The sequence below is a fragment of the Eleginops maclovinus genome, chromosome 12 (assembly GCF_036324505.1).
Source record: "Eleginops maclovinus isolate JMC-PN-2008 ecotype Puerto Natales chromosome 12, JC_Emac_rtc_rv5, whole genome shotgun sequence".
Taxonomy (NCBI): domain Eukaryota; kingdom Metazoa; phylum Chordata; class Actinopteri; order Perciformes; family Eleginopidae; genus Eleginops; species Eleginops maclovinus.
In genome coordinates, this window is record NC_086360.1 from 26291822 (window position 1) to 26317325 (window position 25504).

Consider the following 25504-nt stretch of genomic DNA (forward strand, 5'->3'; position numbering starts at 1 on the left):
TCAATAGTACGAACATATAACGAAAATATTAAGTATGACGGATGATAATATGCGAGTTGATCACATGTTTTGATAAGACAGTATTGATACAGTGTCATAGCGGACGACATGTGGCAAATGGTCCAGGGCGGCTTCAAACCTAGGTCCATCGGCCACCAGCTCTACCATGTGAGCTTCAGATGTTTTGCATCAAAAAGAGGGTATCTGATTACAAAATGACCTTAAAAAATATAGTTACTAGTCAGTAGTGAGCAGTGTCACGTTCCAGCACTGTCAACGTCCGGCTCGATGATAAAATAGAGTGATCTATAACGAAGTCTGCCTACCAGTGTGCTCGGCGCAGTGTGTGTGTTTCCCCTGCTTGCGTGTTAGCGTGGCAAACATCACACACAACCGTGGCCTCCTTACAAGCCCCCCTGCTGAGGGACCCCCGGCTTTGCCACTACACACACACAAACACACACAAATGGGCTCAGTCGATGTACAAAATGCTCGTGGGATCTCAGTTCCTCGCTAAATGAGGTGAGAGGGGAGGAGGGGGGAGGGGGAGGAAGACGGCGACAACTCCTGAAACTGATGCAAAGCTCAATTAGTGCCCGGGTCCTCAAGAACAGGGGCTTTGTGGCGTGTGAAAACTGGGTTAGAAACAAAGTTAGGATGAAGTGATTGAGGGATGCTCAGTGAGGAGCTGTAGCATTAATTAGGTTCAAGTGGCTTTACTATCGACTCACTGCAGCTGTGTGACAGGCTGCTAAATGATAATGCTGCTAATGGGTTAACTGATGGGCGAGAAGGGGACACACGCACTCATACATGTGTGTGGATATAAGAAAGACTCTTCTTTCACACTCACTGACTCAATTCTCACTATTCTACATCTGTCTTGTTGTAGGATAGTTGTCTGGATACACACTTCTGTGCACACACACACACACACATAAATACACACACACACGGAGCCCTCTCCCAGGCATGTCAAAAAAGTGATGCTCATCGATCCAGTCTGCCTACAAGGCGCCTCTTCCGGCCTCTACACCAGCGCTGCACCACCACCATTTATTCACTGCTGTGTTCCTCACACGGAGTTTCCATTAAATCAGAGAGACATGCGGGGTATCACTTTCTACACATCACACTGTAGAGCTGAGAGAGAGCAGGAGAGAGATGGAGGGAGATAAGGAGGGTGGCAGACAGGGTTGCACAATAATTTAAATTGCAGTAAGTGCAATATTTGGAGCAAAATATGTGAGGCGTTGTGAGAAGACCGGGATTCCCTAGACTTAATTAACAAAATATAGCATGAGGGGCTACGGTCATTTCCGGACAAAATTAAGGCCCGCCCACTTTCTGGTGAAAATCCTGCATTAAAGCAAAGTGGAAAATAATAGTGTCTTCATGTCTTAAAGCTGCACATTGTACCTCACACAACACATAAATCCAGAGTTCTGTTTTCTTTACTTCCTCTCCAGAAGAAAGGGAGTGAAAGAAAGGATCAGAAATCTCAGTCTCAGTGTCAGCCTGCTGCCTGCCACTCGTCCACCGGCAGACCCACCAGACATCCATCCCCTATTTATTCTCTGTAAGCTGTCCCTGACGTCTGACCAGACATCTGACCCCATCTTCATATTCCGGGACTCATTACTCCGTTTCTGACCAACAGAGATATTGTTTTCTGGCCTCACTTTAACATTTCACGGGGGAAATCATGTTTCAAAGTGAATGTTTCAAAATGATCCTCGGCTCTCACATCGTAAATCAAAGGGAATTTGCAATATCATAAATAATCATATAATAATTCTCATTTACTTTGTGTTTTTGTTGTTTGTCTTACTTTTTATCTCTCCTTTTTATTCCTCATATGTGTAAAACTACTTGGCAATAAACCTGTTTCTGATTCTTTACTAATATTTTTTTATGAAATTGTGCTCCCCTAGTTGCAGATGTAAAACAAAAACTGTCAACAGAAGTCATTCTTTTGAGTTTGTTGCTCTTCTACGTTGACAGGAATATTGTAAAACCCCGCCTCTGACCTCTTAATTGAAATGCTTGTGATGTCCAGTACTGTGGAAGCGATAAGCTGTATTCAGTCTGTCCCAACAGGGAAATGAAAGACTGGTTCGGAAACAGAGAGCAGAAATACTCACAGGGCCCACGCTGACCACAGGGTCACATTCCCCCCCCCATCCCCCCCATGGAACACATGCATAAATAAATCAGGCCATTCCAGTGGGAAAGCCTCGAGTCTCGAGTCTCCAGTCTCATTCCACATCTGAAACTCATGCACATTTAACCCTGCCGGCCCCCTGCTTTATGTAAGAGTGTCTTTGTGTACGAGGCCACACGAGGAAGTGCTACAGAGCTAATGACGACTTTTTTCGCGGGGCAGTGCCACAGCGGGGCGATGGCTATATCAGCACATCATTAAAAATATATAGTGGCACCGGTATAATGATGGTCTCTCCGGTTCATTAAAAAGCAAAAAGGTGAGCGATGGAGCCACGTAAACAAAACACGGTAATTCGCAGGGTTCACGGGGCCGTGGGACGTGACTCGCACTTTTGAGTCATGAAGTTTTGGAGAATAGTGCTGATGTTCAATTGAACAAATCTAGTAAAAGCGCCCAATGGATGGATTTATAGACACTGTTGGGATTCCAATGCATGGTAGATAATTAGATATGGGGTTAAAGGGTCTCTATTTGGCTTTTTGGGGGTTTTCTCTTTCCTGTAGTGTGTTTAACACTTTCTATCCATACTCCAACACATTGTAAGTGATAGGCTAAGGGGTGGGACATCTCTAAGCGGTTGACCAATCACAACTAAGTCGGCCAGCTAACCAATCAGAGCAGACTGGGCTCTGGTTTCAGACAGAGGGTGATAAGAGGTGCTGCAGCACAGGCAGTCTGAGAAACATAAAGAGCTTTTTGAACATTAAAGCTTGGAGACATGTCCCAGGAGAGACACTAAAGTAAAAAATGACATACCTAAACAAGCTTTGAAGTACATCCCCAGACCATAATATGTTTGTGAAGTGTGTCACTTGAGGAATGCATGCCAAAAAATCTCTTTAGGTAGCATACTTGTTAAGAATGTATGGCATATCTTTGGGGATGTGTACGACTAATATGCATTGTCAATTTTAAACGGTATTAATGTATCTGGAAGTTTTACTAGAGGAGTTGAGATGCTTTGTGACTCCATTTGTATTCCGGAGAAGCATCTTAATGTCAGGGCGTGAATTTAATCAGGACCTGATACGAGATGCATGTTAATGCTGGGTTCAAATAACAAAAAGGTACACTAATTTGACTTTCTAATCCTTTGTCCCCTACTCTTGCTACTCTGGTGTGATTTCCTTTGTGGCAAACCATTGTCAAAACGCACTTTTTGCAAATTCAACATGTGTGGTTCAGCTGATTAAAAACATGCAAGTGTCCTCTTCCTCAACCGTGGAGAGAACATGTGATGGAGGCTCACATTCCCCATCCCTCCAGAGACCTCCCGACAGAGAGCAGAGCCAGGCTGAAAAGGCCGTTCACCCCCCAGTCACCCCTTTCAGACTGACAGGGTTCAGGAGTCAGAGCTTAATATTCTCCCCTCCTCACCCAGTTGGCCCCTACCGCCGATTGGCATCTCTATGGGCAGCCCCGGGGCGTCACACATTAGCATACCCACAGAGTGGTTTGGCCTCAGTGTGTTGGATGTTGACAAAGAGAGAGCCAGAAGATGGCAAAGGGCCCATCTCTTGGACAGATACCCATCAGCTCTGGGCCACAAATATGTCCCAGTGTAATGAGGGAGGGAGAGGACAGAGATGGGGGGGGGATATTGCTGGACGCATCACAAACCCTTCTGCCCCTCCATCATTTTCATTTCAAAGCGGGGGTCCGGCTCCAACACTTCCAAAAGTATGGTCAATGAAAGCTGGTTTCTACCATTCGGCACGATGGGGGCCCTTTTAAGCAGCGACAGGGGAGTGCTTCCTCTTCCCTGAGCAGAGACTCCAATGAAGTCCTGCTGTGGGTTTTTAGTCCAAAGAGGACCCTTCAAAGCAAAAAAAAAACACGCTGACAAACTGACACTGAAATGTCCAAGCACTTCTTTAAAGAAAGTCGATTTGGAAACGCTCCATCCCTCCCTCCCGCTACCACCTCTGAACTGTAGACAGAAGCACAGAGTCAGGGGGTCTCTCACTCCTGAGCTCTGGGTGTAATAGGTTTTCTGGTCCTCGCTCAAGAATGTGCCTGGCAGCCATACGGCCTCTCGGTGGATCAACAGCGGTAATGCTCCGGTTGTTTGTTTCCAATGTTCCTCCTGCTAATGTAATAGTGTTCCAGGGCCTGAGGTGCAGGTGTTACTTTATATTAGAATCTCTGTCAGGCGGAGATATTATTTCCCCCTCGGATGAAGAACATATTGACAAAACATGTCACTTCTCCGGTTGTGTGGAGTATTAAAAAGGCTTTTCATAACAATTTGCCTCGATTCAACAAATGTCTTTTAAATGTAATATCGCCCAATGTTTAGACATGTTTGACAAATAGTACAGATGGCCTGTTTGTGCTCACAGCTGCACAGAGAGGTAAACGTTCTCTGGTTTACACTGAAACACAAGCTACTTCCACCATGTTTGGCACAGGTAGAAGCTTCATGTCATCGATCCAGGTGCTTTTAGTTAGACATAATACCAGGGAGAGGAAAGATGGATGACATTTCACAAGACGTGTTTATCAATTTGGTATAAATCTGAATTATGACATGTTAAAACCGCACTGACTATCCAGTTTCTGTCTTAAATTATAGAACTACGAGTTGTGTCAACATACAGGATATAATTACAACTGGAAAACATTTCCAAGTCATGTTATTCAAGTTTTCTGAAAAGCAAAAATACATGTAAAATGCAAACAATCAGGCCTCAAGTCTGGCAATCTATGCTGATCAAGGTAATTTAACACTACATTAAGAGTAAGTAAGAACCTACTTTGGCCATGCACAGTAGGGGTGGGGGAAATAATCGACACAGCATAGTATTGATATGTTATTATACAAACTGTTAATATTGCAAATCCAAATTCGAGTGTTTGGTAACAACTGCTTCTTCAACCCACTGGATGGTGCTGAGCTTTTTTCTTGAGCGGTCATGGCCATGGTTAAAGTCACTGGGATTGGCAGGAAGTCAGTCAAAACAACGATGGAGTCAGCGGAGAAAGAAATCAGGAATGCGCCATGTCGCAACACTTAACATATTGTAGAATCGCAATACTATACTTACGTATCGGGATAGGATCGTATCGTGGGGACCCTGGTGATTCCCACCCCTAATGCACAGTACTTTTTTACCTTAACACAACTAAGTGCATTTTAAGAAAGAGAGGCTACTCTTTCTGTTTTGCTGTTTTTGCCGAATTGGGGCTGTTTCAAAACAATGATATAGATGATTGAGAAAACTGAACAATTCATCCAGCAAGATTACTTTGTAATGTAACCGCAGTAATCCTTCTATGTACCTACATGTTGCTGCCATTAAAGATCATATTAAGTAACTCTCAAGAGATTTAGGATCCTGTTCAGAGCACTATGAAGCACCTCACAGTGTTTATTTAACGTCTAAGCCTCCTTAAATTGTGTTGATCTGTTACTCCACTTCCTAGATTGGTTTTCATGTCTCGAGTGAACACTTGCACCAATGCAGTCTGCTTGGAAAGAAGGAAATAACAGTAAAAATAGAAGAGCAAATAATAACCCATTCTGTGGCCTTGTAAGCCCGTGCTGAATGCAATCCAGTTCTGGTGATTCTAGCATTGAGATGAAAATGATTTAACCAACCACACATGTCATAGACACATCCTTTCCACTGCTACCTTACATCCCAAATATTATGAATGCATCTTAAGAGCCTTGCTTACACACTCATGGCATGAAGCTGCACGAATACAAACACACACATTAAGCTGGCTGCAGATGGAGGACGGATACAGAGGACCCCGTTGCTTTAATAAGGACATTATTTTTTCCGTTTCAAATCAACCTCTTTCTTCTTTTCTGTCTCCGTCCACTTTTCCTCTGTTTTCCTCACGTCCTGCATCCCTCCTATAACCTCCGAGATCTTTGCCACGGACACAAAGCGCAGCCGACAAAGCCTAAAACTGCCCTACCTATTGATGTAGACAATATCTGTGGAGATGAAAAGAGTGGCGCACGACTGGTAGTTCAGGGGGTTGCTATGGAAACCCCATCTCCGCCGCCACTGATGGATCAGTTCATCCGGCGTTCATGTGAGACAGTTTGACAAGCGGCAGGAAAAAAACAAGCAACAAAACTGCTCTTTCTTTAATCTGCGTGTTGCAGCGGCCTGATGCACAGCCAATCGAAGTAGCTTAAGACTTTTATTACCCACAATTCCCAGGAATACTAGCCAACACGTTAGCCTGAGGGCTGCAATTAGCATCCGAGTCCTGCTCTGTTTTAAGTTTGTGTTTAGCACCTTCTTTAGGTGCTTCAGAGTGTGTGTGTGTGTGTGTGTGTGTGTGTGTGTTTATCCGTTTGTATGACGTTGAGTGCGGGCTCTCTTTACCCAGGCAAGTCACGTCCTCAGCCAGACAAAACGAGAAACTCAGGCAGCAGCAGCAAGAGAGAGGGGGAGAAACAGGTAGGGGAGGAAGAGATTAAGAGAAGACAGGGAGCCCGGAGAGAGAAAGCTGTGTGGGGGGGAAGTGGAGTGAAGTAGAAAGTCCTTCCTATTTCCTGTTTTGTCGCTCACCTGAGCCTCGAAAAGGCTGGGAAAATAAGTTTGGGATGTCAGGACGGTGCTGTGCTTTGAGAGGAATTGGAGAATAAGAGGGAGAGGAAAAAGAAGAAGGTGACCAGGAAGGAGTAATATAGTATGTGAGGGAGAGGAAAGGGAGCAATTTGAAGGATTAGGGGGGGTTGAGTGGATTGGAGCTGTAGATGTTGGATGTTGGATGGGACAGCTGTCGGGGAAATATTCCGCAGACATGCATGGATCATCGTCAGGGCAACAAGACAGAAATAGAAGGATATATAAATAAATATAAGCCGTCTACAATCTTCCAGAAGAAAACACTGATGCAGTTTCAAGCTAAATGATGGAGTTTGGGATGGGGGGGGGTTTAGAGGTCGGGTGTCCAGCCTTCGGGAATAAGCCTAGATAATCCTGTGATGTGTGTGTGTGTGTGTGTGTGTGTGTGTGTGAGGGGGGGTTAATAGAGATATGGCAGTGGCTGGGACGAAGGGTGAAGACAGAGTGAAGCAGATGTGGGATGGAGGGGGGGTTGAAGGGGTTGCAGTCCAGATGATGGAAAGGAATAATGCTTTGACACACACAGACATATACTGGAGTTACACTGAGGTCTGTTTCTTCATTTTTGGGGTAGATATGTGGTGAGATTGTCACTACCAAATAAAGTTTTAATGGAAAAATGATGCAAATGTGTAGCTTAGAAGAGACACGGTGCTGAGAAAAGTGTAAAATATGCCTCAGCTATCATTGTAAACCGTGCCAAGTGAGATTGGAAAGCCTGACAGGTGTTTCAACTGTAACTAAGGGTGATTGATAAAGGGCCGCGGTTGGGCCAATGCTTTGGCAAACCTCTCTGAACCATGCACTGTGCGTAGTGTACAGCCAGCCCTCAACAATATGTCATATACCGCCATTGGGAATGACTTATGACAACCACATTTATTTTCCTCAGTGATTCACCTGCCATTAAAGTCGAGGGTTTGTGTCAGGCTGGGGATTTGTTGTGTTGTGGAGGTCATTTTGGTTTAGTTGCACTCGATATTGGTCTAAAAGCTTTCCCCCATGTTTATTTGTAATGATTTCACTTATACTCTCTGGCTGTTTTTGTCATTTTGCAAGCAGGAGAGGGGGGGGCAAAGGTTATCATCAACTCAGAGAATATGAAAAGGTAGGGAGTTGCTAAGCATTTATGTTTAAAGACGGCATATTATGCTCCTTTTTTGTATTTTATACCTCTCCTGGGACATGTCTCCATGCTTTAAAGTTCAAAAAGCTCTTTATTTTTCTCATACTGCCTGTGCTGCAGCTCCTCTTTTCACCCTCTGTCTGAAACCAGAGCCCAGTCTGCTCTGATTGGTTAGCTGACCGGCTCTGTTGTGATTGGTCAACACCTTAGAGATGTCCCGCCCCTTAACCTATCACGTACAATGTGTTGGAGCGCTAGCCAATAGAAGTGCCAGTGTAACATAGTGATGTCATTTTGTTATGGAAGAATACAAAGGAGTCCAATGGAGGCGCTTAGGGCGGGGATAGGGTTACTTTGGGATTTTAGCCTTTGCAGACCATTTACATGCACAGAAACCTAAACAACACACTACAGGAAAGGGAAAACCCCAAAAAGCATAAAAGGGCGAGAGAAAATATCTCTAATTTGGTTTGGTTGTCGGCTGTATTTCACCTTTACTCATAAATATTTAAACGGGAAAAAACAAACATCTTGAACGTCATCTAGCTAACCCAGAATGCACCTCTGTCTCCGGCTGAAGACTGCCTCTGGATGTGTGATGGCGGCAGTGATGCTGTCTGACGGTGGACGGATTTCCTGTGTCTGGTTTGGTGTCATCGCCCATCTCTCATTTAATGCTCCCTGCAGACTCGCCTGCCCCCCCCCCCCCCCCCCCCCTTGTGAAATTGCACGCTAAAGTGTGATGGATACTCTGGATTAACTCTCGCCTCGGAGGTCTATATGCTTCCCCCCCACACACACACAGATAGAGAATAGCGTGGTCAACTTTCTCAGGTAATATTATCTCTCTGCAGCACCCTGACAAACAACAACACCTCTAATAGCAAGATAATAGCAGCCTGATGGGAAAGGGCATGTCTTTTATGTCTGTGAATTACTTCAGTGTGTGTGTGTGTGTGTGTGTGTGTGTGTGTGTGTGTGTGTGTGTGTGTGTGTGTGTGTGTGTGTGTGTGTGACTGTGTTCATGGACAGCTGTATGAATTAGGATTTAGATGTGTGTTTGTGTCTGTGCTTATTAGAGTCAAATGAATAGCTGTGAGGATGAGATTTGTTGCCCCCGCCAGCTTAAATTAACCCATCGTCAAATCAAACACACATTAAAATCCCAAACACTTTTGATTATAGACCAGACAGATAAGACTGGCTGTGGACGCTCAAAACCCCCTCCACAAAAAGAGTGTTTCATGTGCCCTCTTCCCACTCACTGTTCTCTCTCTCTCACAAATAGAAGCTTACATATTCCTCCGGTTCTACACTTCTCCTTCATGGTTGTTGTTGTTAAAGCATTGACCTTTCCGCTCTGCTACGTAATGGCCTGAATGGGATGTTACGAGAACTTAGGTACAAAGTTAATGCCATGTGATTTGTTTTTCTAAAGTACTTCAGGTAACATCAGGGCTACATAGGAATTTTTCAGGGGAATGCAGAAAGCAAACTTTTGATGCATCAAGGTCCTATTTTTCTCCTTGAACAACAAAGCTGTGTTAAAATAAGCGGGAGAAAAAGCTAGCTAGCGTTAGCTGCTAACAGCCATTAAACAGTGGTTGAGATAAAGTTACCATATGGTGCGTTCAAGCTCTATCGTGTAAATTAGACGTGTAAATTACCAAGATGTCCCCGAAAAGTTGATTCCGCCCAAAAATGGAATTAATACAACTGTTTGAAGGAGGTGGTTTTCACTGCAATAACAACATAGTTTTTGAAGGGAGGAGGACCTGTTGAACTTAACGAAAAACAATATGCAATGCAACAATAAGGAGTGTTTGTTGAAGTAGGACTTATAGTTTAGTTCTCTATGTTGGTATCCAGGGTTTTGTCTGATGTGGATTTTCCCTGTAAAATGCTAAAGTGATGCCAGAAAACAATATCTCTGTTCAGAAAGGGTATAATGAGTCCAGGAATATGAAGATGGGGTCAGATGTCTGGTCAGACGGCAGAGACAGCTTACCGAGAATAAACAGGGGAAAAGTCACTACCTTCAAATACTACCTTTATTATATTTAACATCTCTACTGGAAAACAAGGAGGACACAAAACACCATTTAAATCCCTAAAATATAATCTAAAGCTCGCCAGATGTAACTGCCTGGTTTAATGCTGAGAGTAAAACGTCAGTGGAGTTGTATTGGACGCCTGCCAGGGCTAAACCTTCCTCCGCTCCAGCTGACCCTCTCCTTCGATTGTTTACAAGGACAACAATCTTCAGGGTGCATTTAGGCGCTCCTGTTTACAACAGTCTAGACTCTTTACGACCAATACCTCATCTAGTGTTTACCAGGAACAGGAAAGTGGCAAATTCAGGAGGGGGTAATTTTTCTCTCCCCCCTCACTGAGCCTGTGTTGTATCTCCAGCGATGGCAGTCAGCACGCCATTACTCTGCTTTTAATTAGATTAAAGCGTCTCTCGCAGAAACAGGGAGCCGCCTCAAACTGGGCCCAATTGGCAAGTAAATATCACCGAGCTTCCTCCTACTTTCCTCGGATTGTTGTTGTTGCATAATTATCATTTTGCTTCGACTGCTGGGGGATAAGGCAGGCGGGTGACCATCGGAAGAGCCTGATGTTTCCGGCTACCGTGGATTCCCAACACTTTTTAGATTCCCGCAGAGCCACGTAGGAGGAGGCACATTGATCTGGGGGCAGCGAGCTTTAACGGGGTACGAAAGTTTAAACAACTTGAGAGGTATCACAGTGGGTGGAAGTGCTGTCAAGCTTATGCACTGCCACAGAGGAAGTGCTGGGAATGAAAGGCCCACAAGTATCCTTTGCCAAACACAGGTGGGTAAATGCCGCTATGCATCAACACACACATACTAATCTGCCAGGACTTCATTCCACTAATGATGTGCAGCGCAGCCCCCCTCAACCAGACCTCAGAGGAATAGCGTAATTATGCAAACCTCTTTGTATTTCCAACAAAACACAAGATGGTCCCACTTAAATAAACCTCCACTCCCTTCATTTGTTTTTCACTCCTCCTCGCCTTATTATCGCTCCTTTTCATCACGGCCTGTGTGAAACGGCTCATGAGAGGATGGTGGTGAGTGGAAGGGGTTGGGTGCAGTAGCTAGTAGGTCAGCTGCGAGCCGCCGGCGATCCACATAATTACCTCCCTATTCTGTGTACTTTTTATTATCAACATCAAAGGAGGGACGGTGATTGGCGTGTGAGGGGTGTCAGGTTCAGCAGGGGCCGGCTGACGAGGCGGGATGCACTTTGATTTTAAGGTGAGATGTTGAACTGTTTAGCATCTGGGGCTTTAAACACTTTGCATACAGTACACAATCAATGCATGCATCCACACTGCTGGCATGCTCTGATCCCAGATGAATAAGGTTCTGTCAAAAAGTTTGTGATGAAAGCTATGTCATCACCATTAGCCCCGGGTGGGAAAAATATGCTTAGTTACTTCAAGTGATATGTAGGTATAAGAGGAAAGCTTTACAAGTGATATTTCCAACACTTATGCAAATGACACCTGCGTCTATCGCACATTTGATCGTAGCATAGGATCACAGAGCCATTGGCAAGCTGTGGTAGGCTGATTAAGCTCCATATCCAGACGTTACCCAATTTACTTCACCTATTTTACACTTCCAGTCACAGACACATTGGGTATGTTTGTTCAAAGCTGCTTTGTACTTGAGTTTGGCATCTACGCTCCGGCCTCATCACTCCGCTTGGATATATAGACATAGACCAGTCTTTCTCAAAGAGTGGTCCGCGGACCACTGGTGGTCCGTGAGTGACCCCTAGTGGTCTGTGAGTATTTTGGTAAAATGTCACATTTGAAATGAATATATTATAACTTTAAAGTGTTTCTCAAACGGTCTTAAAATGACTAGTATAGAGTGTAGCATAGATGTAGCGTAGCTAGGTTACGATCTTACGTCATAAATGATTTGCGCGGTCAATTTGAGCTGTCAACTGACAAGATGGATCGATGGCTAAAGACAGGGTCAGTTAAAAGAAAATTAAATTACAAATCTGACGTGACAGTCAAGGTGCATCGTCCTGATGCAGGAGATCCAGCAACTACAAGTGGTTCAGCAGCAGCGACAAGTGATTTTGTGTGCGTTACTGAGTCCCAGGAGAGCAGTTCCCCGTCTAACCACCACCCGGCTGAAAGCTGTGAAACTCGGCTTGATCGCGGAAAGTCCAGCGCTGAAGTGAAGAGAAAATATCACAGCGACTACATAAAATTCGGATTGTTCTGGACTGGAGATGAAGAAGATCCCAATCCACACTGTGGTTTGTGCTACGAGACGTTGGCTAACAAGGCTATGAAACCCGCCAAGCTCAAGTATCATTTTGAGAGCAAACACAAGGATTACATCGGGAAACCTTTAGCATTGTTTGAGAGAAAACTTGATGAACTTAAAAAACACATGATGAAGGCGCCCTCACATTTTTTTGCGAAAGGGGGAAAATGCGAAGGCTACAGAGGCATCATACAGGGTATCCCTTCTCATTGCAAAAACAGGGAAACCTCATTCGATAGGTGAGAATTTAGTCAAACCAGCTCGCCAAGGTTATGGCTAATAACGAGAAAGCAAGCAACGAAATGAACAGGGTCCCCCTCTCCAATGATACTGTCCAGCGGCGAATAACAGCCATGGCCGAAAATGTGAAAGATCAGCTGATCACACGTTTACGCCAAAGCCAGTTTTTCACACTGCAACTGGACCAGTCAACTGATATCGTGAATGAGGCGAATCTGCTGTGTTTTGTAAGGTACATTTATGATGGCGGTGTGCAGGATGAATTTCTGTTTTGTCGTTCCCTGCCGACCAACACCACAGGGGAAGCCATTTTTGACTCAGTCAACGATTACATCCTGCAGAATAATATCGACTGGACACGATGTGTTGGTATTTGCACAGATGGTGCAACTGCAATGACTGGGAAACACAAGGGACTGGCAGCGCGCGTACGCGCAGTTGCACCTTGCGCCACAGCAACACACTGTTGCATTCACAGAGAACAGCTGGCTGTGAAAAAAATGCCACCATGCCTCAAATCAGTACTGGACGAGTCTGTGAAAATTGTTAATACAATAAAAACCAAAGCACTGAACACACGTCTTTTTAAAGCTCTGTGTGATGAAATGGGAAGTGAACACACAAAACTGCTTTTCCATACTGAAGTTCGCTGGCTGTCGCGTGGGAAAGTTCTCACCCGTCTATTTGAACTGCGAGATGAGGTGATGTTATTCTTGCATCATACTGATGAACTGTATGACAGACTGCATGATTTCCAGTGGCTCTCAAAATTGGCATACCTGGTCGATGTCTTTAGCGCACTCAATGCTTTGAACTTAGCGCTGCAGGGAAAAGCCGTCACCGCCTTCAATGTGCAGGACAAAATTAAAGCTGCACGCCTCAAGGTGGAATTGTGGTGTGTCCGTCTGGATTGCCAGGAGTTTGACTGTTTTCCCACGCTTGTGGATTTTCTCCTCGCTGCAGATGAAGAGCTGGACGGCGGCACAGTTGCAGCCTTCAAGGAACATCTGCAAGGCCTTCACTTTCAGCTGGGAAGATATTTCCCAGAACTAGATGCAGGCTATGAGTGGATCAGGAATCCATTTGGGGACAAAACGCACATCGAACACGTCAGTTCCAAGCTCCCATCAAGACAGGTTGACAGCCTTGTGGACATCGCATCTGATGGGACACTGAGGACGACTTTCAGAGAGAAAAGCTTGACGGACTTTTGGGTCCACGTCCAGCCTGAGCACCCAGAGCTGGCTGACGCTGCTCTGAAACTGTTGATGCCGTTTCCAACCACCTACAACTGTGAAGTTGGTTTTTCTACACTTGTTGGTCTGAAAACAAAGCAGCGTAACAGGATCAATGTGGACTGTGATATGAGACAAAAACTCTCCAGTTTGGATCCAGACATTGTTTCACTGATGTCTCAGCACAAGCAGGACCATTCCTCCCATTAGGTAGCAACAGAGACACGCAGTGTATGAGTGAGTAAACAATGCTATTTGTAAATGTAACAGTGTAAATAATTACTTTGTGTTTATTGTTAAATTCTTGTTAAACTTGGGCCTGCAACCATAGTTTTACTGTATTTTATTTTTGAAAATACACAGCAGAAGTTTGTGTCGTACTAAATGCGGTGCATTTTGAGTATCTCTCTGTTCGCTCGGACATAAACTCAGTAATAAATGTAGTCTATGTTTCATATGATGTGTAAAATCTATCAGCATTTACCGATTAAATCGCATGTGAACGAACTGCTTGTAGAATCCGTAGTTGTATTTGTATTGTTGATTTAATGTGTGAAAGAGCGATATAGAGAAGGTCACATAAAGCTGTTATTATTAGGCTGTAATTTGTAATATACTGTTGGAGTAGTAAGCAGGCCTATTGTATTTATTCTAGTTTATATTTAGTTATATTTGGTGTATATTTAGTTATATTTAGTGTATATTTCTCCTTCCTTCTTTGTATTGAACTGTTGCACCTCAATTTCCCTCAGGATTAATAAATCTTGAATCTTGTTTTGGGATATTGGGGGAGTTAGGTGGTCCGTGAGTATTTTTTTATTGCTTAAGTGGTCCTTGGTCTGAAAAAGTTTGAGAAACACTGACATAGACTATTGAGGAGTAAAGATGTAATAACTTCTCTGGTGGTCGTAGGGGGGCAGAAAAGTAATAGTGGTGCAGCAGCATTGGTGAGACAGAGGGAGAGATAGCCAATCTTGCATTTGCACCAGATTACGGAGAGTGTGTTTGGTTGGTGGTAGGAGGGGTAAGGCATGTCACTTGTATTCGTATCATCGTAGCTCAAGTTGAGCCTGAACTAGCTCGCTAGCTTAGCTCTATTTGTGTGTCTCTGATTTCAGCTAGCTAGCAGACAGCATCCAAAAATAACTCATCAAATTAGGAACCGGTCGGCCACCGGTTGCACTATATCAGTGTTCACGAAGGTCATTGTGCTTTTAACAGCGACTGATCCGGTTTTGATTAATGCTTTACATTCACTTCTTTGCGTTCACACGTCATTACCCCTTGTTCTACCCCCACAGCAGGCTGCTTACTGACGTGCTTCACACAGTTGAATTGAGTTGAGACTACTTCAAACAATGGATGGATTCACAAATGTTCAACATCTGGCTGAAATGCATGATTCCTATTTGATATCAGATGGCTTTCCAAAACATATGGAGTGAGTATCAATAGGATAATATAACAGTTGTGCCTTGACTAAAAGGCTTTAATTATCTCCTGCTGCCACTTCGGGCTCTCCTGTGAAAGTTATTCAGAGCAGGGAACTTGAATTCAAACAATTTAAGGAGGTAACTCCAGGGGAAAATGCTTCTTTCTGATGTTCTAGGTTTATGTTTGTATTTATTTTTCCTTTATTTAACAAGGAAGCCTCTTGAGATGCAAAACTTCTACTTTTGTTTGTTTGTATCCCGTTTAGCTTTGCCTTTACATTTGAAGGTTACACCAAAAATGGAACAGAAATGTGAGACCAGTTAGTCGCTCCTCACACCCCGTGATGCTCCGGCCTCCTTTTCTTAGAGGACTTTGCTTTGGACATGACGGCATCCAGCAGAAAGACAAGCGGAGGCGATACAACACACTGTATATTTGGCATAAGGAAGGTGTCATACTGAGGGAAATGTAATGACTGAAGAGAGAGAAAGAGAAATGTAGGGTGCCAGACAGTCTGGATCCAACCCTGGTGTGGAGCAGCTGATAGTGAGAAAGTGTGTGTGAATGTCCGAGTGTTACATGATTGTATGCATGCCTTTTTGTTTGTGTGCTTTGTATTGGGTGCAGGTGTTTACGAGGTAGCTGTCGTCATTTGAGGTTTCACTTCACTGTGAAATGTGACGGCAGGAAGTGAGGATGATGAGGTAAAGGAGGGAGTGTTTATTCAGGACAAAAGGGTAGTGATTCCCCCACAGTGAAAGCTCAGCGTTCACTATCTAGGTGTTGAATTCTATAGCCGTAAAAAGGAAAAAGCATTTGGAAACTCGGAATGGAGAGAACATTGTTCATTATATTCATCTTTAACTTGGGGAGTAGAGGCCAAGATGTCCCTCCCATTGGAGTTGTGCTACTCTGAAGAAGATTTAATGACACTTTATCTTAGGAAAATGTGTCCGTTTGAACAAATTTGCTCGCTGCGGAGGGATGTTCATCGAGCCTTTGGGCCAGTCGGTTTTTTGAGATATTGCAGTGAGGATAAGAAGAATGAGATTCATGCCACACAGCCATTAAGTGAAGTATTTCTCCTCCTCAACAGCAGACACAAACAATGAAAGCGTAGCTCCGTTTTACTTAATTCAATTCAGCCCATGACTTTTCAGACTTCAAGAGCGGAGGCGCTTCAGAGATAACTCCGATAGCAGTCAGTGTTCATTATGCTGCGAGTGCAGATCTCCAGTGGGATGATATCAAAAGGTGTTATACAATGCAACACATAAAAGCTTCGCACTATTGTTGTTTGTCACGGCAAAGACCTCTCCACAAATTAAACGCTCAGCTTGCAAGACAAAGTAGTGAGGCGCGTAACACAATTGTCATCTTGGTAAACGCTGCTGTTTTATCAATCGCTCGGAGTGTGCGAGGCGAACGGGAGCGCAATAAATCTCACGGGGATGGAGAGAGCACTGAAGTGGCGGAGAGCAAGAGGAATGAGAATAGGTGAGAGAGGGAGAGAGAGGGTAAAGTCAAGCACAATGCCTTTAATGCTTAGTCAGATCGGCCCTTGTTGACAAATATGACTAATCAGCAGCTCCTCATGCAGCTGTGATCAATCAGCCTCTCTGAAAACTACAAGCAGTCCGACAACAAGATGCATCATGGGGGGTGGGGAAGAGCTCCGCGAGAGGAAACAGTGCTCATCCAAAGAGTTTATAATTATTTCCTCATATGAGAAATACACTTGTTGTGTAGAGGTAAACGGGAGTTCACTGATGTGGATATCTAATTGATAACGTACGCAGCTTTTCTTGTTGAGTCGCACTCACTATGGATTTACAGAGCATTGTAACACACTTTTCAGGCCCGTTTAGGGTTGAAGCGTGCATGTGATATGAATGTTTTCATCTGCCCACGCATGAGATAAGATAAGTCCTTTATTGATCCCAATGTGGGAAATGTTTGCGTTGCAGCAAAATGAAGACAAGGCATTGTACATTACATAAGTATAAAGCAGGATATTATTTATACACATTAAGTGTGTAAGGAACGGAATATTAAATAGAATATAAATGAGACTAAAAAAGATGTCCACTTGGAGCTTTACCTTTTGAATATTAGTATAATAAAAGTACTGTTATCATCGTGGATAATATGTTTTATTGGGATTTTAATTTAGGTTTAATCTAAAATGTGTAGTAGGGTGGCAGTGGCTCAGTCTGTCGGGACTTGGTCTTTGATGCATGTGCACCTACGATATGTGCTTGTGCTGTGTGTACTCAGACGCTACATCTTTTTTGGCCTGAAATTGAACACGTAATCAGTTTTTGGCATCCTGTAGAACATATTCTCCAAAGACAGAAAGACACCTCCCTCACATTTCTCTCTCCTTTTGTCTTTGTTCATTTGATTGATCAGATAAGCGTCCAGCTCTCATTGCAACTTATGAAGTTGTTGTGGCTAATTAGCCTAGCCGTCTAAGCTTCCCTTTAAATGTCACAACAGCTTTGTTCAGATCTGTTGGACCACTGCATGTGTATGTGTATGTGTGTGTGTGTGTGTGTGTGTGTGTGTTTGTGTGTGTGTGTGTGTGTGTGTGTGTGTATAAATACAAGGTGGAAACTAAACTTCCCCTATAGGCCATGACAGTTACAGTTGATGTGCTGCCCAAGAACTATTTCCAGCAGTGGCTCAGTCAGTAGGGGCTTGGACTGGGAATCGTAGGGTCGCCGGTTCAAGTCCCCGAACAGACTTGAAATAAGGAAAGTGGACTGCTACTTGGAGAGGTCCCAGTTCACCTCCTAGGCCCTGCTGTGGTGCCCTTGAGCAAGGCACCGGACACCTCCAATCCCCCCTCCCCATTGCTCCCCGGGTGCTGCACAATAGCTGCCCACTGCTCCTAGTACTAGGATGGGTTAAATGCAGAGGACCAATTTCACTGTGTGTGCTGTGCTGTGTGCATGTATGTGACTAATAAAGAGGGTTTCATCCTCCGATTCTATCTTCCATTTTTGAAAAAATGTTGGTTACTTTAAGTCAGATCCCAATAAAAGAAATTCACATGTGGCAGAAACCCTCTTCCGTATGTCTGGATATGCATCTATTCAATCAAAGTATGCATTTCCACTTTGGTTGCTGGAGCTCATTGAAAGAAGAGGGTGAGCGCTGCGTAGAGGCTAATTACCTCCTCTTCGATAGCCAGCTGTTTCTGTATTCTCTCAACCTTCCCCTCAGTTCAGTGGAAATATTTCACTTTTTGCTGAGCCCCCTGTTTAACGTCCAGCGGCAGAAGTGCGCACACTCCTCATCACGCCTCCCCCCCCCTCACCTGACCTCTCTGCTATCTAATGGTTTACGCAGCGCTTTCAATTAACTGCTGGGAGAATGTTTTCTCATCTCAGGGGCTTCCGCTCTCACCGGGTCTTAGTTGAAATGCGTCTTCTTGATTGCTTTTGTTACTTGCTCTTTGTCAGCCTCTGTGAATAACGGGCGTCTCTGCCGGTGCATGTTTAGATCCCCTTCCTGCTGCACGGACAAAATAACTCACTTAATCAATTAGGGTGGACAAAGTGGTCACATAATCAACTAAGAGGACAAATTACAACAAGTGAGAATATATCAATACTTAACTGAAACACAACATTTACAAGGATGAATATTGGATTCACATTAGTCAGGAACATGATTTCTTACCTCACCGTGTCTGCTGTTGTGTTAAAGGGGCCATATTCTGCTTATCTTCAGGTTCATATTTGTACTTTGTGTCTCTACTCTGGACATGTCTCCATGCTTTAATGTTCAAAAAGCTCTTTATTTTTCTCAGACTGCCTGTGCTGCAGCACCTCTTTTCCCCCCTCTGTCTGAAACCAGAGCCCAGTCTGCTCTGATTGGTTAGCTGGCCGGCTCTGTTGTGATTGGTCAACCGCTCAGAGATGTCCCGCCCCTCAGAATGTCACGTACAATGTGTTGGAGCGCTAGCCAACAGAAGCGTGAGTGTCAAGCATCGATGTCATTATGTTACAGAATTCAAAATAAAGCCTTGTGCAGACCGTTTACATGCACTAACACCTGTATAACACACTACAGGAATAGGACAAATCCCCAAAACATAACAGGGCCTCTTTAACAGCCAGTTTCTCTGTCTAGATATAAAAAAAAAGGAACACCAAAATTGATTTTCAAAACCTTTAAACCACCAGCTTAAACCTCCATGTATCAAACTGTCAAAAAAACTTATGTGAAACCTCAAATACCAACAAGGCTTTTACTTTGTATCTTCCTGTTCCACACACACACACACACACACACACACACACACACACACACACACACACACACACACACACACACACACACACACACACACACACACACACACACACACACACACACACACACACACACACACACACACACACACACACACACACACACACACACACACACACACACACAGATTAATCACTACCCACGGTGTTGACCTCCCTCTGCCTGACATCAGATCAGGAGCGGGATACACATGTAATCCCCCCCCCCTATCTCCCTTACTTATCTCCCCCCTGAATGAGAGATCCTCTTTATCTCTCTCAACACAGATGACCAGGAGATGTGCCGGTGGCGGGGGGATCAGTACGTGCCTGAGCACACACACACACATTCATTTTCATAGACAAACAAACAACAAGGCACCCCAATTACTTTAACGGCCTCGCTGTCACCTTCCATGTTTCCTGAAAATGAGAACGTTCTTTAAAGTAAACCTGTTTTCGCTGCAGTGATTAAGCTGCTTATCCGTGCCCTGCTTGATATTGGCCTGTGTGCAGCAGCTAATAAATGTCACGTGTGATTTGTCTGTCTCTCCAACGTGAACCCACACACACATTTCATCTGACATTTAGTCCTATAACCATAATTGATTTGCAAAACTCCAAAAGGTGTTGTGAGTACATTGTGTCGCGTAATCGCAGCACAATTGCAACCGCTATAGATGCACCGTCACAGCATGCCAAGCTTGGCTTTCACCCACGGAAACCCAGCGAGTGGAAAATATTAATTATCATCCTTGGAGCTCATCTGCCTTCCCTTTTACTTTAGGAGTGATTTAATGAGAAGAAAAAAAGGGCAAAATCGGCTTAACTTGGAAAAAGAACGGCAATTAATTGTGATAGCGTTTAATGAGCGCTCACTTTGCCGTGCTAATGTGGATAATTACCAGTCAAACAGGAAGTGGTATTGACTTTGGATGGCTGCCACTTGATGAAGGGGCTGATGGGTAAATACCACATCAGGATGTTTGACAAGTGCAGGCAAATTCCACAGGCTCCTCTAGACGGATGAAGAGATGCACAAACACACCTTCACACATAGGAAGGTATCCCTCACACACACACACACACACACACACACACACACACACACACACACACACACACACACACACACACACACACACACACACACACACACACACACACACACACACACACACACACACACACACACACACACACACACACACACACTTGCAGTCTGGAGGAAAACCTGCACTTCTCAAACCTCCAAGTCGTGAGTTGGCCATGTTTGACTACAATCCTTATTATATACTGAATGTAAATAAGCCGGAGAAGAACACCGGTATGGCGCAGGACTCAGGAGATGGTTATTATTTTCTGAATACGGCAAAGAAAAACCACCATAAGAGCAGATTTTCCACGCTATTTATACCAATCTTTACATTGTAACTAAACCAAACCAATAAGCAGGTCTTCTTATTGGATTTTTTTTATTTAAGAATCAATGTCCTGATTGATTTGAAAGGGATATAAATGACTAGATTAGCTGAACACATGCATCCTCATCTAGTTAGTAATGTACTCTCTTCTGTATGAAGCTCTAGTGTATGTTCAGCCAGGAAAACTGTTCTTACATCTCATGGCTTGTAGTTTATTTATCATAAATCTTCCATTTACTCCTATTTGTATGCGTAATTTCCTTTCCTCTCATCAGCTTGTCACAAACTTTGTTCACAGTAACACTCTTTGCATATTCATCAACTTCTTGAGTGTCTCCCCTGATCTGACCTCTTTTCAGTCAAGTTTACTATATCATGATTCATAACCTATATAAATATTCTCCAATTGATGTTGGAATTAACAACTTCTTTCATTAGAAGGTTTAGACATTTTGGGAATATGCTTGTTTACTTTCTAGCGTTAGAGTTAGATGAGATTGAGAAGCACTCTCATGTTTGTGCAACAAATGGGGAAGTAAAACGAGAAGCTGGTTAGCTTAGCATAAAGACCGCAAGCCTGGTTCTCTCTAAGGGTACAGAACCTACCATTCAGCGCCGCTAAAAGGAGTCAAAACTGGGGTGTGAAACTGACAAGTTGCTAAACCTGACAGAGCTCAGTATAGGCTTCTTTTTATTGCCTAGTTAACAAAAAGATTCTTTTTAGAGCTGATGTTTTCACAAGCTACTTACAATCAACTGTCCCAGAGAAGACACACAACTTTCAAACAAAGCTAAATCATCAGACCGCCTCTTACTCTCCGTCAAGAGGCCTCCATCACACCTGACCTGCCTCCAACTAAACCAATCACACTCATATCTTCACCGGCCTCGCCTTCCAAGGTCTGACTCACTTCCTCTCTGTGTTCTCCTGCAGAGTAACATCTAAAAGAGGGTTATTCAGGTGTCCCTTTCCCCTGAGATGTTCTTATTCAGCAGTAGTGAAGGTGTGTTTCGCTTAAAAGACAAAGCCTACCTTTGGTCGGCTCACAGCGCTTGGGCAGATCGATTGTGTCGTAGTTTTTGTCATTGTCGCCGTTTTTCCTGCCTGGGTAGAGGAGCAGGAAGGGAGGAAAAGTTAGAATAATATCCTGAATCAACTGGATTATGAAAGGCATCCAGGGTTAGACCAATATGCGTTTTAAAAGATGGAGTAAAGCTGCTCAAACTCAGTGTCTACATCCATTTGTAAATTGCCATATCGGTCTAATCCAGGTCTCTAGAAGCATGATATGTTCAAACACACACACGTACATTTCCCACTGTCTGCTTTTTAACACAGCAGGGTGTTCACAAAGATGGGATAAACGTACTGTGCGAGCATCCGGGACACACACACACACACACACACACACCTTTAAATCACAATCACATAAAAACACTTTGACTGTAATGCAGTGGAAGTTGGAGAATGGAGTGGGGGGGGGGGGGGGGGGTCATCTCACATGAACTTACCGAATACAGAGACTAGATATACTAAATATGACCCTTTATTAATACATCACATTAAAATCGCTCGCTCAAAGCTCCTCAATCTAGTTGGACATTTTGGGAGATACGTTTACTTTCTCACAGAGTTAGAGGACTGGATGTCAGTGTCATGTTGCTGTTTGCTAAGTACAAAGCTACAGGCAGCAGATAATTCACTCGGTATCTCATATTTTCCAAAAATGTCAAACAATTCCTTTCGGACCAATTAGTGAAGAACTATTAAATATATAACCAGGCTGCTGTTTCCACCCTTGAATGCTATTTATCAGTCTAACTGGTGATACCTAACGTACCCCTCATTGTCCTCTCTATGAAAAGCTTTACACCCTGCCTTCGCTAATCAAAAATGGTATATGTTTATCCATTTAAGTGCCTCTAAACTCACTACCAATTTCAATTTCTTTACTATTAAATCTTGAGGTAGGAGCTCATCAAGTGCGATATGAATCCCCTGATAATATAAGGATCATGTATACATATCCTAATGAATCCTCATGTTTTTAAATGGAAAAACCTTATTCAGAATCTGTTTTTGTCATGGTTTTGGGTTTCCGTCGCTAGTTTTGAAATGTATTTTCCTCCCAGTGTCTTGTCTAGCTTTACTTCCTGTCTATAGTTTCTCCTGTGCCTGTGCCCCCTGTGTTTCACCTCCCCTCCCCAGCTGAGTCTTTTCTGTGACTACCCTTGTGTGTATTTAGACCTGTCTTCCCTTGAGCTACTTTACGTTTAAACCTTGATACCTGCCTTTCCTGTCTTGGTACTGCGTTTGGGTCTACTTTACCCCAACCGTGACAGTTTTAACTAATGTTGTTGTTTGTTTTCTCGTTGTTTTTCTCACTTTTTATAGATTCCCTGTTACTGGTTTCTCTATATTGTTATTGTTATATAATCTAGGCATCATTGAGGTGAATTTATTGGGTATAGCAATGACAAACTCTACATGTTTGCAGGAAAACACCGACACTGTACGGATATTGGAAACTTCAATGCAAACTATTATCAACATCAGTAACCCATCTTCTTCAAAGTCAAACACACACACAAACACACACAACAGGGTCCGAGGCAGAGCTTGACATTCATGCTTAAACCCCAAAAGAGATTGGAGGAGGCTTTACGTTTGATTGCAGTTTTTCTCAGCTGCTGGGATCAGCTTTAAGTCTACACACACTTTAGATGTTTTACAGTTTTCATTTTGATTAGTCAAGCTCTGCTCATCTCCCCGAAAGACTTACCTGTGTCATAAAGTGCTGCCTTTACCTTTCACCTCTCTTAGAGGAAAAACTAATGCTATAGGGGGGGGGGGGGGGGGGGAAGAGGTGATGGGATGTATGTCAAATGAGTGAAAAACCCAGATTTTCTAAAGTCTTTAGCACTTTCTTTAGCTTTTGGAGGACACCCAACACTATTTCTACAATTTTCTACAGCCAGGGGTAAGAGGAGGGGAGGGGAGCTAAAGTGAGAAGAGTTGAGGGGGGGACACTCACCTTGATTAAACCATTCCTCTATAGTAAGCCAAGGAAGCAGCGGCAATGCCAAAAAAACACAAAGCGGGGAGAAGAGAGAAGAGTCATGGTGAAAAGGCGTGCGTGTCAGGAAGCAGTGCAGCACATGTGAACAGTTTGTACAAAAAGAAGTCATCTTTAACTGAAGAGGAGGAAGAGTGGAGGAGAAAACACAAAATCAGAGAGCAAAAGGGAAAGGAGGACTTTTGAGAGGCTAGATGGGAAGCTATTAGCAGTCCAGAGGTGTTTCTGAGAAGAGTGGAAGGGCTCTTTACAGAGAATGGCGACAGGAGCAGGAAAACAGCCAGAAAAAAGTGTGAAACATAAATTAAAGCAGGGAAAAATATGACTATTAGGTAGGAAAGGTGATTCATTGTCATTGTCAGATAAAAGGAACAGATAAGTGAAGCATATATATAACAGCACAGCAAGTGTATTACTATAAATCACTGCCTGGGATAACATAAATTTGAGCTAAGAGATGGAAATAATAGCCGTTTATTAAATAAAACAAAGCTTGAGAAGAAAGAGTGAGAAGGCAAGAGCAGTCAGGTAGCTGGAAAAGAGTGAAACATGAATTCAGGCGTGCAAAGAAGATAGACAGTGAAGACTACGGAAGAAATGTGGCTAATGGATGGAAATAAGAGCCAAGAATCAGGTGATTTATTAGCTAAAACAAAGCTCGAGAAGACAGGAGAAGTAAAACAGCCAGAAAAGAGTGAAAGGTAAATAAAAAAGGTGGAAAACTATGACTATAAGCTAGCAAATGAGAAACAGTAAAGACCGTAGATGAAAGGAATGAGCATTGTAAGATAATAAGGCAGTATTAAGTCAAATTGAACCACGTAGGTAACTGCATTTGAATAAGTGCGTCTCGAAAATCACTGCCTGGGTAAAAAGGAACTGAATGGCAGTAAAATAGCCAGAAAAGAGTGATAAGTAAATAAAGAAGGTGGAAAAATATGAATAGAAGAAAGCAAATGAGAGAGAGAGTAAAGACTATGAAAGAAAATAATCAGAATTGTAAGTTGGGAGGGCAGTTTATAGTCAAAGTGAAGCATTACATTACATTAGTATCATTAAAATGATGCCTGGGAAGAACATTAAAGTGCAGGAAGAGACGCTAAAAAGCAGGCAGAATAAGTCCAAATAGTCAAAGTGAAGCATAAAGATAACAGCAAAGCATTTGCATGAGTGCGTAACTGAAATCACTGCCTCAGAAAAACAGAAATGTGCGCTGAGAGACGGAGAAGACAGCAGAAAGACTCAGCCTGTTTATTAGCTAACACAAAGCTTGAGCTGCTGAGCGCCAGTTGAGCATAATGGTATATTTAATACTGAATGTGACATTAAACTAAAGAGCAGGCCAAACTTAGCCTACTTAAGGTAACAAATGACCCAGCGTACTGCCGACAGGGCTGCTTAACCGCCCGCCTCCGCGCTCCTTTATAGCGCCGCTTAATGTTTCTGTACCGGAGCCTCGCTTCCTCCGAGACCGCCTCGGGACTGTGCAGCAAAACTCCTCTCATTATTCAGAGCGTGTTTGC

At 43.5% G+C, this 25504-nt stretch overlaps 1 protein-coding gene and 1 pseudogene across 1 annotated transcript in view; one reads left to right on the forward strand and one right to left on the reverse strand.

Moving 5' to 3' along the window:
* Positions 1-25504, reverse strand: part of LOC134873733 (splicing regulator ARVCF-like) — a 116538-nt gene that overhangs the window by 21295 nt on the left and 69739 nt on the right. The window contains 2 exon segments of the mRNA XM_063897541.1: positions 21938-22009; positions 23940-23957. Coding sequence (XP_063753611.1) covers positions 21938-22009; positions 23940-23957 — 90 coding nt within the window.
* LOC134873248 (zinc finger BED domain-containing protein 5-like) lies at positions 109-13220 on the forward strand (annotated as a pseudogene).